We start from the raw sequence: 12,644 nt of genomic DNA, 5'->3' as shown, positions 1-12,644 counted from the left end.
GAAGTCAACATGCTTATTAACAAGAGTATACCTACCTATCTACTTTCATTTCTCCATGTACCTATTCTTTGCAAAGGAATAAAGGTTTATCCCAGATACAGTCTTATAGGCCTGAGTTTTAAAATACAATCTTATGCTACAAGAGCACAAGTCAAAACAGTCCTTAACACCTTCTGACATCTAACTTCCTTTATTCTGTTTCTATAATAAAGTCATGCAATTGTAACAAGTCCTGAAGAAGCAGTGATTATGTTGTACTCCTAGGCCATACCTGATGTCATGCCCACCACCAGTTAAGGGAACAGAGAAAAGGAGCATCACAACAGATGTCACAATGTCACTACTGCAGGCTTTCGGAAACAGCTGGTCAAATTGCTTAACTTTCCCTCCATATCACGGTTAGTGGATTGCTAAGAGTTTAAATATGTGTTTTGTAGATTAAAACAACTAAACATTAGCACTAGATGTTATCTACAAGCGCAAAACCATTCGGCACTTTACTTACGGCCTCAATCTAAAATACTATGAGAGAAAGAGCCAACACTGACCGGTATTGATCCTTTGGGATTCTGATACCATACATGTCCAGTTTAAGTCTAATCCTCCCATTTCTTGTTTAAAGCTATTCATGATCTCTTGAATTATTAAATACCACCTACTTGTTATACAAACTGCTACTTAACTCTTAAATGGCAGATACTGCATGTAATACTGTGTATTGACAAGTGACTTGAGGATTATATGTTGTAGTGAATTTTCACTGAACTGTTACACACGCTCCTATATTAAATTAGTAAATCTAATTCCCTCACTTCCTTTTTATTCTGAGGCTTATCCTTGAATGGGTTGCAAAAGGATTTTTGAACACCACAACCTAGCAGCTTTAAGTCTGAGACATCTCTTTTATAGTATCTCCTAAGAAAAACATTTTTGGGAAGTACAATTAAATGCCATCTTTCATGAATTTTTAGTTATTTTTCTTGTGCTTAGAACAAACAGTATGATCGAACTTGAATTTATAGTACCTATAAGCATTGACAAAAAACAGTGTACCACACTGATTTGAATTCCCATTAACAGAAACCCATGGCAGCACCTGATAGTTATTCAGCTAGGGAAAGAATGGGTGATGCTGATATTGCAATCAGGCAGCAAGTTTAAGTGGCCTCGCTGCAATATCCTCCACTGGAATATGCAACATTTGCAGAACCCACTGTCGCTTGAGGGCAAGAATCCCACCTAAAGTTATTTTCAAACTTCCAGATCAGGTCTTCAATTCAGCCAATCAAGGAATACAAATTCTTTGGTACTTGGAAAAATGTGAGCATGGCAGAGGAAGAGTTTAAGATCAACAAACAAGGAAAAAGACTATGCGTGCCTGGCAGAGACAGGTCATACAAGCTATCTCCACCATGGCATTTGGGTCGTGGCCTCTTCCCTCAAAGTAATTTCTAATGGGAAAGTGTTATTATCGAAAAGGAAACACAGAAGTGAATTAAATCCCAGTGAAATGTTTCTTAAAGGCCGACCTTCCTGGGCCCAGACTCACAAGGGCTTTCTCCGAAAGAGTAACTCTCAGTCAGGATACAAAGAATCCAAGACAGACCTCACCTGAAGTTACAAAGGCTACCTTTGGGTTACAGAAGTTGAAAAAACTAGTATATTTAACTCTCAAATTTATCAAAGCTATGAATCTGCTAGTATCCTATAAATTATGTACCTCCAATGTGTAAGTCCAAGCTTCTATTGACAAGAGATTTATAAGGATCCTCCAGTTGCCAATTTCTTTCAAATGACTTGTGTGCAAAACCACCAAAATTCTGCTGTTAAATACTACTAAAATCAGCCAAACACAAGATTTATTGTTAGAAATGAACCATACTAGGCTTGCAATTGATCTACATTATGCATTAAACAGTATATAGTTTTATAGCTACTTCAAGGCAGAAGAAAAGACTTTGCCTCCCTCACTATGAGATTAAAACTTTGAAAATTATTACTAAACAAGTGACCTCTGTATCTTTAACACCAGCAACACTGGTAAGTGATTTCCGAAAGGATTCCATCACAACATCAAAGCTTCAATTTTAATTTAGTCACTACTGAATACCTGTTCAGCATTACTCACAGCAGAACATGTGTTCAGTTTTGTTCCAGCCAAACTGAAGTCACAATTAGAAAAATTTATTTATTATTAACAGATAAAACAAAAAATGCTTTATATAACCACTTCAGATTAAAATTAGCATACTAGTTAATTTTTCAGGATCTCCAGAGGTGCATCAAAATCTCCCATAGAAATTCTACAACTTTCCTCCTGAACTGTCACAAAACCATTTGGACTAGAGATCAAGAGATCCCAGTGGAACAGCACAGCCTAAACAGCTGGAGAACATTTCAGCACATTTCTTATAAAGTATATTAAAAAAAAAAAAAAACTCTTAGAAACCTCTCTAGCTATCATGGCAGTACGGCCCCATATCAAATACACACTGAAGTGGGGATCATCACAATCATGCATCCATGCCTTTATGCAGTCTAGCCCTCTGATCTCAAAATCATTAAGACACAAGAAACAGCAGGTGGATTTCACTTCACCTGAAGCATGTACTTGCTAAAGGAAACAGAGTCAGCATTCCAGAAGTTTTTCTCCTGCCTACCATTTAGGGAAAGCTGAAAGTGTCTTAATGATTTTAGTCTGCTAATTTCTTCATGCACTCTGTGAAGTTTTACTCCAACTACAACTTTGTTCCCAAAACTTGCAAGTGTGTCCTGGAATACTGGTAAATTTAACTCATGTAAGCATAGCACTGTAGAAGAGACCTTTTTAAAAACACCACTTTTAACAGAATATGTTGAGAATGATGCTCATAAAACAGAATGACCTTCTGATGCTGTGTATAGAAGAGTATGAGACTGGTACAACTTAAAAGAAAACTTAATAAGCTACAGGTCTCATCTTTTTCAGATATTCAAAGGAAAAGCTTTAATCACAAAGTAGTAGATATTTGAAATGTACCATTATAGCACTACGGACACATTCCAAGATATCTAAATTGACATCAGTCCCTGGTACTAAGGAAGAGAACAGTAAGCTCTTCTGAAATTTCTCCAAATAAGCAGGAAAGAACAGAAATTAGGATTGAGATCCAAGTTTTCATGTAGTTTCATAAAATCTAGTATGTCAAATTAAAAGAGCTAGCATCCACATGAAGACTAATCAGACTGCCTTTAATACTAATGCACCTGTTGAAACGCACTGACCCTTCCAAGCTTTTGAAGCAAATTTGCAAACACCTCTTATTCAAAGCTTACACACTGGTTTCTTGGGCATTAATGCCCTGAGTACAGGGGTAGAAAAAAAGCACATCACAAAAGCTCATTTTTCAGAAGTATGGCACAAAACCGGGGAGAATTTTTTCCTCTAGTGTGAAACAGTCAAAATGCACATCTGAGAAATGTCAAACAGAGCAGAAGGGAACTCAGAATGAAAAAAAAGGGGGAGAGGAACAAGCCAAAAGTCCACCAGCTTGTTTAGTAAAGAAAAGCACAAGTTCAGAGTGTTTTTCAAAATGCTCCTTAGTACTTACTGCAAGGTAAGTCGAAGCAGGCAGCATCTGCTGCTCAGCACAGCATGAGGAAAGTGCCTGGCAGAACACACACCGAAACCAAACTCTTCAATGTCCCAAGAGGAACACCAACAAAGATGCAGATACAAACACATCTGAATACAAATCAAGTACTCAACCTCCTTGAAGATGTAACATTTGCTACAATGTATATAACACAGTACAATCCACTGTATGATCTGCCAAAACATCCCAATGCAGTGACTTCCTGGATCCTGCACAGTAGCACGGAAACAGCAGCATGTGCCATTTGGCAGAACTGACTGAGCAAAATTCCTGTTACAGATTGCTATTTCCTATTTGTATGGGTTTGTACATTCTTCAATTACACACATCAAGTGCATTTCCTGCATTTTCCTCACATGTTAATGTGTGAGCAAGAGCCTATTCCAAGATTGGTAAAACAACTCTTGCATAGTCTGAAAATCCCTGTACCTTAGATGAGTGCAAACTGCCGTAATTTGCAGTTTATTTAAATCCCCCCATAGAGCTGAAGGAAAGTTAAGGTGAGGCTCCTACTCGATATGGAGAATTAGCCACCTCCAACAGCTCTGTTCTAGCTGTTTAATGTTGCAATGCTGTCTGTCAGCTGTTTTCTAAAATGTTCTGACCTACAATTTTGATTAAGACATCGTAAAAGAAAAAATGTTTCATACGACACTCAGACCAGGAGAACATGTAATTATAATACTTACTAGATGAGAACCGTCCTTAACTTCTTGTACTTGCTGCACCTGCGGTTCAGCCACAACTTTAGTGTCCTGATCAGAAGTCATGAGCTGTCTGCTTTTTGGCTGCTCAGAGAGAACTTTACTGGTCACCTTTGTAAGCTGTGGAAATAGGAAGACAAAAGATTCTGTAAGTGGTTGCTGAAATTCCCAAGAACCCACAGCCATTCCAGACACGCTATGCTGATTCAGATCGAAGGTCCAAAGAACTTCCACACAATACGGTTGGGATTATGCATCCAGACAAAACATTATGGCAGAGATGAGGATACACTCAGTTCCCAGTCACTGGGAGTGCAGATGAACACTGGTTACAGCACTGGGCAGGGAAACTCCACTGGGAAAGTTTCTCTTGATTCTCACCTTAATTAATGAGATTGGATTTCAAACCATGACTTCTCCATACCACCTGGAAGACTCCACTCACTAAGACCCATTTAGTCACAAACCAACCTTTGTCTTTTGTAACTATTCTGACGGTCACTTTATCTTTGCAGCACTTAAGAAGCATGTTACAACAGTTCTGTTCGATTAGTAACGCTCAACCAGTTGTTCTGCTCTGTCATCCCAAAATGTTATTTTATTTGATTAGACAAGTAAAAATCTGAGTAGAGTTAAAAGTCTAGTGACTTTGCTTTGAAATTTGATGCTACTGTTTAATGCTGTTATTTTTTAAAAAATATATTTAAAAAACAATAAAAGCTAATTTAAAGTGTGAAGTCTCAAAGTACTACTGGGGTGTAAAAATCAGGCCTTTGTTATTTTTTCTTTTCTGAAAAGACATGATATGCTTTTTTAGTTTCTCCTTCACATGGAAATTCCATTACTGCATCTATAACAATGCAAGACACCAAGACACCAAACTCCTCACAAACTCCTTTTAAAAAAAAAAAATTAAATATTTGCAGCACATGGAAGTTACTAGTATTGTTCCATTCTTTAGCAACCTACGTGTCTTTTAGGCTACCTTGACTCCAAAAGACTGGAGTTAAGAAGTATTTCTCTCAGTCTATGGCATTATGGCCTCCCACAGAATCTCCTTTACATGGTATTTTGAAATGGACAAAACCAAAAGCCTTTCAACACAACTAACTAAATACATTCCAAAATTTTCAAGTAAAATTAAGACATTCACCTATGAACTGATTCAAGCACCTGTATTTCGGATTATACAAAAAATACTTTGTACATATAGTTGAAAAAACAAATATACTGACATCCCCAAGAGGATGAACCATTCAGTTTAGATGAACTTATCACAAAGTTGCTTATCACTTCATGCTGTTGAGTAAAGTCAGTATGAAAAATGCATTTTCAAAAGAAACACATGTACTGTGTCACTTTTATATTGCCAGAAGTTTCTTTTCCTAACACTCTGCGTCTCAACTCTGAATAGAAACTACTTAAATAAGGAAGAAATGGTACAGGAAAAAAAAACACAAAAAAATTAAATTAAAAAAAATTATGCTATTCCTCACATACAGTGTAACACACATACAAATATACCCATAGTTTACATAGTAGAAAGTCTGGAACTCATTCAGGTTGTTTGTATTTTATAAAATACCCAAAAATCATCCTCATAATGAAAGCAGTTTTTCAGAAGCAGGTATTAAATAGCCAAGACTCCATATTGCTCAAAGCCACGCATGGGAAGATGTAGGCACATTAACACTACGGACGGTGTCTAAACTTCTTGGAGAACACTTCTGTTAATATTCTTTAAAGAAACTGTGTTTAGCATTTCAAAATTATGGATAAATTTTCCTTTCTGAAAAGAGCACAAGACTCTTTACTCATTTTGTGCTCACTGTATATAAGCTCCACTGCTGACCATACTAACCTTGAACATACACATTAGTCCAGATTCACAAGCCAAAGTCTACTTCACAGGAAGACAAATGTACTTCAGTAAGCAATGATGTTATCTACCCAGCATTTTGATCCCCAAATCAATGCCAAGGTACTTCTTTGCATTCTTCTGTCACCTGCTTATTTCACAAATTCCCGTTCTCTTCTAGGATCAGCCTGTCATGCTGCAATGTCTTCCATCTGCTGATACTCAGTGCTAGCACCAGAACTTTGTACATCTATGGATAAATGGAAGGAAAACAGCTAAGATCATGTGAGTCTATCAAAAAAGAGTAAAGTTCCACTACGCATATTTCCTTTAAAGCATTTGCTAACTGGCCATCAGGCACAAAATACTCAGCTAAATCATTAATTTCAGCTGAGGGTAGACAACTTGTTAGCCAACTTGATAACACAAGACTGCAATGTGCACATAGCAACTTCAGACTTCTTGGGCAAGCTAGCAGCAATTAGAGCAGCATATCACCCTACTACTTTTCAGAAGCCCCTTAGATGAGATTATGCAAGATGCTTATCACAGGCCAGGTCTAGATTGAAGCTCTAGGTAACTTTGTTTGCACTACTCAAACTAATAATTATATTATCATAAGATATGCAGATTTGCTGTGATACACACCACACTAAACCCACCCACCTTGTAAACAAATTATTTTTAATAATTACAATGCCAAACCTATGTATTTAAGTTGCATTTTGATCATTTAGAATCAAAATGGCTCTCAAAACAAGGGAGGCATTATAATTTGTTTGAAGAAGATACAGCCTGCCTTCCAACTCCCACGATTTTAACAATGATGAGCTATTGCCCTTCTGCAAATGGATAAGCCACATGGAAAGATACCAAACACAAAAAGAGCTTCCTTTGCAATCTTCTTCACTTAGTACTATCGCACTGCTAGGAGTCCCCAGGATGTCAACTGCTCTGCTGCAAATCCCATCAGCTATGATGTACTTCAAAACAACTCCACATGCAAGGCTGTTCTGGGAAGTTAAAGCCATCAACTTTTCTACTGTAGAGCTGTCACTAACCAGACCCCCAAGAAACAAAACATACATGACTACAGACTTCCATGACTATCATGTCAAAGAATACAGTGTTTGTGGAAAAATGCAGTGTTACTTCAGAGAAACAATAAAAATCATGGAATGTTAAAGGTTCTTCACGGGATATGTTTTAGCATGCTTTTCATGTACTGATATATATCGTCATATAAAAGCTTATTTACACAAACCACAATCAATAGCCAGTAGCTCTAAAAACTACAGATAAGGATTGATGGTTTGGAAGAGTTTATCCTCTTTTGATGCTAGTTTAATAGCCAAATTAGTGAGCAAGTTAAATGGTGCATTTCAATGCAGCAATAAAAATTATCATCTGACCGAAGAGTTAACTTATGTAAAAGATACACTGAACTGCTGACTGATAAACCATATCTTTGCATAAATACACGTTGCTGCAATAAGTAGGAGACATTCAAGAGAAAAATGCAAGTTGGAAAACCCGTTTGGGATAGAGATAGCACTACCTACAGCAGAACACTGAGTTGTCAGAATCAGATGGCAATTTTTTCATTCATAGAATTACAGAATAGTTTTTTAGTTGGAAGAGACCTTTTAAAGTTCATTTAGTTCAACTCCTCTGCAATGAGTAGAGACCTCTTCAACTAGAGTAGGTTCCTCAGAGCCCCACCCAGCCTGATCTCAAATGTTTCCAGGGACAAGGCAACCTACCACCTCTTTGGGTAACCTCAGCGTAAAAACCCTCTTCCTTATGTCTAATCTGAATCAACCCTCCTTCAGGTTAAAACCATTAGTCCTACCACTACATGCCCTGGTAAAAAGCCCCATTCAAGTACCAGAAGGCTGCAGTGAGCTCTCCCTGGAACCTTCTCTTTCCAAGCTGAACAACCCCAACACTCTCAATGTTTCCTCATAGGAGAGGTGTTCAATCCCTCTAACCATCTTCGTGGCCTCCTCTGGACTCGTCCCAAGGACTGGACTATGTCCTTCCTGGGCTAAGGATCCCAGAGCTGGATGCAGCAGCTAGCCACATTCTTGGGGATGCAGCAACTCTCTGGGCTGCAAGTGCACATTGCTGGGTCATGCCCAGCCTCTCATCCATCGGCATTCCCAAGTCCTTCTCAGCAGTGCTGCTCTCAATCCCTTCATCCCCCAGCCTGTGTCGATACTGGAAGATGCCCCAACCCACATGCAGGATCTTGGGCTTGGCTTTGCCAAACTTCATGAAGTTCCCACGGTCCCACTAATTCAAGTTATTAAAACAAGAACAACCCACAAGAAAAACCTTCAGAGACATACAATCTCGTAAATAAACTCGTTAAATAGTATTTCTACTTTATAGTAAGCAGTTTCACAAAAATCTCTGTCTTCCACTATTTATGTCTACACATAGTCTACAGAATGGACTGCATTTAAAACTGATTTAGAAGAAACCAGTTATAATTTTGTAATAGCATACATGATTTCAATTCTGTAAAGGCATCTAATAAATCACTATGTTTCCTTCTGGCTTGCCATTTGGTCATCACAGAGTAATGAGTCAAGTTCAGCAACTTGAGAGTAAGTCTGCTCTTGACATATCTAGAGACAAACACTTATTTTGACAACCACCTAACCCAAAAGGAACTGCATAGATTTTACTGAGACTTACCAAAAGCAGTTTGAACTTGGTTTGTAAGTAAGCAAGACACAGAAGGTTAAAATACATGGTAAAAACATGTTTCTTTAGAAATTGCATAACATTTAACCATGAAGTTCTTGCTGTCCCCAAAACTGTAATACACTGCTCAGTCTGCCAGACTGGTAATTGAAACAGGAACGGGAAGAGCACCTTAATACAAAAAAGTTGTTTTCTCCTTAGTTTGAAGGCAATGGGGGCAGGCAGCCTTCCCTCATACAGAACTGTTTGTCCCTCTGGACACTAGTGGTTAATCTGAGGACATACCAGAATATTCTCAGGTGAGACTGAGATCACCTGGCTGAGCAACACAGCTATTTCAGGCTAGTGGTTTCACCCTGCAACATCCCCAACCATCTTCACAATTAAAAAGATGTGGATTTTGTTTGTTTTGTGGGTTTTGTGAGGTTTTTTTATTGTTGGTTTTTTGTTTGTGTGGGTTTTTGAGGTTTTGGGTTTTTTGAAGTTGACAGCATTGTTCTTTACTGGTAAATATTTTCAAAGCTATCTTATTATAAGAATTCCATAATTTCAGAAGATACTAGATACAAACCAGCAATGGCTCACAGGATGACTGTACAGATAAGTGCACACAACCACATGATCACTCTTGTCCAGCTGCCAAGCCAAGCAGAACTGGGACTGCTCTCATCCAAAAGCCACATGTGTGTGTAAGTGTGGTGCCAGTATCAGACTAACCTTTACACTGCATTTTAGTGTAGGTTTAGGTATCTTATAGTACTGGTAAGAGTTAATGTTCAACCATCTGAAGGTATTTATACACACACTGCATCCACATGCACCACAACCTTGCAAACAGTTTGGAGAAGACATCTACTTCATTGTTACATAGCAAACAAAACCACTGCTGCCCCTGTCAAACCCCCAAAAAACCTCCCTGGAGTGTAGCCCTTGATACTCCTGCCTTTCATTAGCAGTCATCTCTAATTTTTCTAATTCATATTTAAAGGGTGCTTTCATGCAACCTGTTTCACTGTCTGGAGTTACTAGAGTAGCAGCATGCACTCTCAACCAAATCAGTCAGATAGATCTGTTATTTAAAAACATGCAAAACCCCAAACAATGCTCTAGGGCTGAGATCTTGCCTGCCAACTTTCAGCTCAGAGTAATCAGCCCTTAAAAAGAGATTTACAAATGCAAGTGCTGACAACTAACTTTCACCCTGCAAACAGCAACACCATAAAACAAAAAAGCTCACTGGAATAAAAGAACTTTTCACTACTCTTCCAGCAAGCACAAACAAAAATTGATTTGAGTCTGGCTTTGTGCAGAACTCTTCCTAGCAAACATTTTAGAAACTTTAAACACAGGTTAAGATAAACTTTTCACAAGGTTAATACAGAAATACACCTCCAGTAACATGAGAAAGCCTAAGATGTTTTCCAAACAGAGGTGCACTGCTTAACTTAAGCCTCATAACAAGCTTCTAGTTGCAGGCCAGGAATCCTCTTTCTACTGTGAGAGATAACATACTTTCCCACCACCTATCACACACATATGTACCATGAGGATCCTGACACCACAGCAGAAATGACCAGAGCCACCACTGACCTCAGCTCTGAAAAAGGGTTGTAGCACCTGCAGAAGACATCACATAGTTTACAGGTTACTTTTTCTTTATTAGTTTCACCAGGGTTCTGAATACCCAAAGCATATGTACTATGTCAAGAGTTAATCATATTCTCGGTCTAGGTAAAGCTGCCAAGTCAGATATGGGATATTTTATCTTTAAGGTTACAAAGCACCATCAAGATCAACTGACAAAACCTAATCCTCATAGGTTGGAAGTTTCCCTCTTAGTGTTATGAACAGTGATACAAACTTTCAGTTTTCACCAGGTGGCTGTTTCAGAATACTTTCAAAAAAAGATTTTGGCTGTTAATGTAAGAGTTGAACCATCATCCTGTTGCATGGGGTACATTACCATTCTGTAGATGAATAACCTTACCAAGTTGTATCATGCTCACAGAGACAGCCTGTGACAGAACTCATGGGTTTCCATCTTTCCTTTCAAAGCAGGAAATCAGTTTCTTTACAGAGCAGATGTGACAAGCAATCTATCTTTCAAAGGATGGCAGTATTGAAAATAAAATATACTGCGAGGCAGTTCCATTACCACAGTGGATAAAATAGCTGTGAATGGGAAATCCAACAACCCCAAAAGCATATCTGCTCATGGTGATCTCTGCAATCATCACTGTCCCTACATCAGTTGTAAACTCTGTACTACACAACAGCAATTAAAAAGCTGACATGACATAAACATTTAGTCACAGCATGTGTCTACAGAAGTCTTGAATGCATTACTATTAGAAATCATCACAAGGCTCTCAATTTGTTTAACTGTTAATTAGCTAAACAGTTGTGGGAGAAGTTGAAAATTCATTTCTGGAGCTTAGTGTTTAGACCCAGATATTTATAAAAGTCTGTCAGATGGAGGTTTCAAAATGTACATGCATCCAGTGTATGTGCCAGCACAATGACTGGAAAGTTAGAGTCCAAAAAACCCCAAAAAAGTACCATCTGAGTTGTTTCAGTTTTCCTTCCTGCCAAGAAAATTACTTATGCCCAGGCAACCCCAGAACGTCACAACTTCTGGATTCTCAAAGAGGAACATGGACATAAGCACTGGGGGCAAACCCACAACAGGACACTTGGCAGACCCAAGGCATTTTAAAATCCACAAGGCAACTGAGTGTTAGCAAGAAATACACTGTGTCACGAGAACCTAAACTTTAATGCTGTACGTTTTTAACATTCTGCAACAGAAAATGAGCTCAAATCATTTAGAGCTGCTGCTGCATCTACTTCATAAGTTGCTTTCTTAAAAAAAAAAAAAAAAAAAAAAATCTTCTGTTGTTTTATAAGGTTGATAGCCTCCAAGTGTTCTGCAGTTCTATTAATTATCCCTTAAAATGTAGTCTCTCCTCTAAGAAAGCCTGAGCTTTCAAGAGAAATGGTAAACCTTGCTATTTAAAGGGAACGCTGCATTTCCTTATTTAAAGATCTCTGAAACATTTCTGTGTGAGGCTTCACAAGCAATTCACAACTCCCATCATTTGCTGATGAGTTTCTAACCCACACAAACTCCTGCCAGAACTGATTACTCTGCAAGTCTTAAAAACTCAGATCATTACAGTAATTAGCTGTCCAAAAGATGCCAAGCAATAAGTTACTAAACAAACGTGATAAAATACCAAAGAAAACTGATAGTGGTAAATGATAAGGACTCTGTATAGAGGTATATGAAAAACTCTTTCAGTCAAGAGCAAGAAAAACGGGAAGAGGGTAAAGTTACATTCTTATTCACTCACCTAATCCCAAACAACAGGAAGATAACAGGTTGACCCCTACCAACAAACAATTACGATTATCATTTTCATGTCTAGCCTTTTACGCACCATATTTTAAATATATATGCTTAAAATGAAAGGAAATCATTTCACTACACTCAAAGGTCTCTCAGAATTTCTCCAGTTCTTCTGCACACCAAGAAGTTTTACATGCAGTTACTATCTAATGTGCACTCAAACATCACTTCAGAGACGGACCAGATCACGTCCTCCTCAGTAATGCAATGCACCAGATGTGTAATAGTATAAAACCTAACAAAAATATTACCGTTTAAAAACACTAAAAGCAGGAATAAACCCCTGGAAAGAAATTTTTGTGCCTGTTGAGTGTCATGTGCCTCTA

General features: G+C 38.1%; 1 protein-coding gene across 3 annotated transcripts in view; it reads right to left on the bottom strand.

The window, feature by feature from the left end:
* The window catches only part of LARP4B (La ribonucleoprotein 4B), a 57,488-nt gene that overhangs the window by 34,201 nt on the left and 10,643 nt on the right, over positions 1-12,644 (bottom strand). The window contains exons 1-2 of one of the 3 annotated variants that reach the window (XM_050311728.1): positions 6,201-6,358; positions 4,325-4,459 (exon numbers count right to left, since the gene is read on the bottom strand). In XM_050311728.1, coding sequence (XP_050167685.1) covers positions 4,325-4,459; positions 6,201-6,215 — 150 coding nt within the window. In that variant the 5' untranslated portion in view covers positions 6,216-6,358. Of the gene's footprint in view, positions 1-4,324; positions 4,460-6,200; positions 6,359-12,644 lie in introns of those variants that run through there. The other 2 variants (XM_050311744.1, XM_050311737.1) reach the window with 2 other exon arrangements.

This window comes from Myiozetetes cayanensis, unplaced genomic scaffold (assembly GCF_022539395.1).
Source record: "Myiozetetes cayanensis isolate MyiCay16 unplaced genomic scaffold, myiCay2020 scf1, whole genome shotgun sequence".
Lineage (NCBI taxonomy): Eukaryota > Metazoa > Chordata > Aves > Passeriformes > Tyrannidae > Myiozetetes > Myiozetetes cayanensis.
This window is presented reverse-complemented; position numbering and strand designations above follow the sequence as displayed.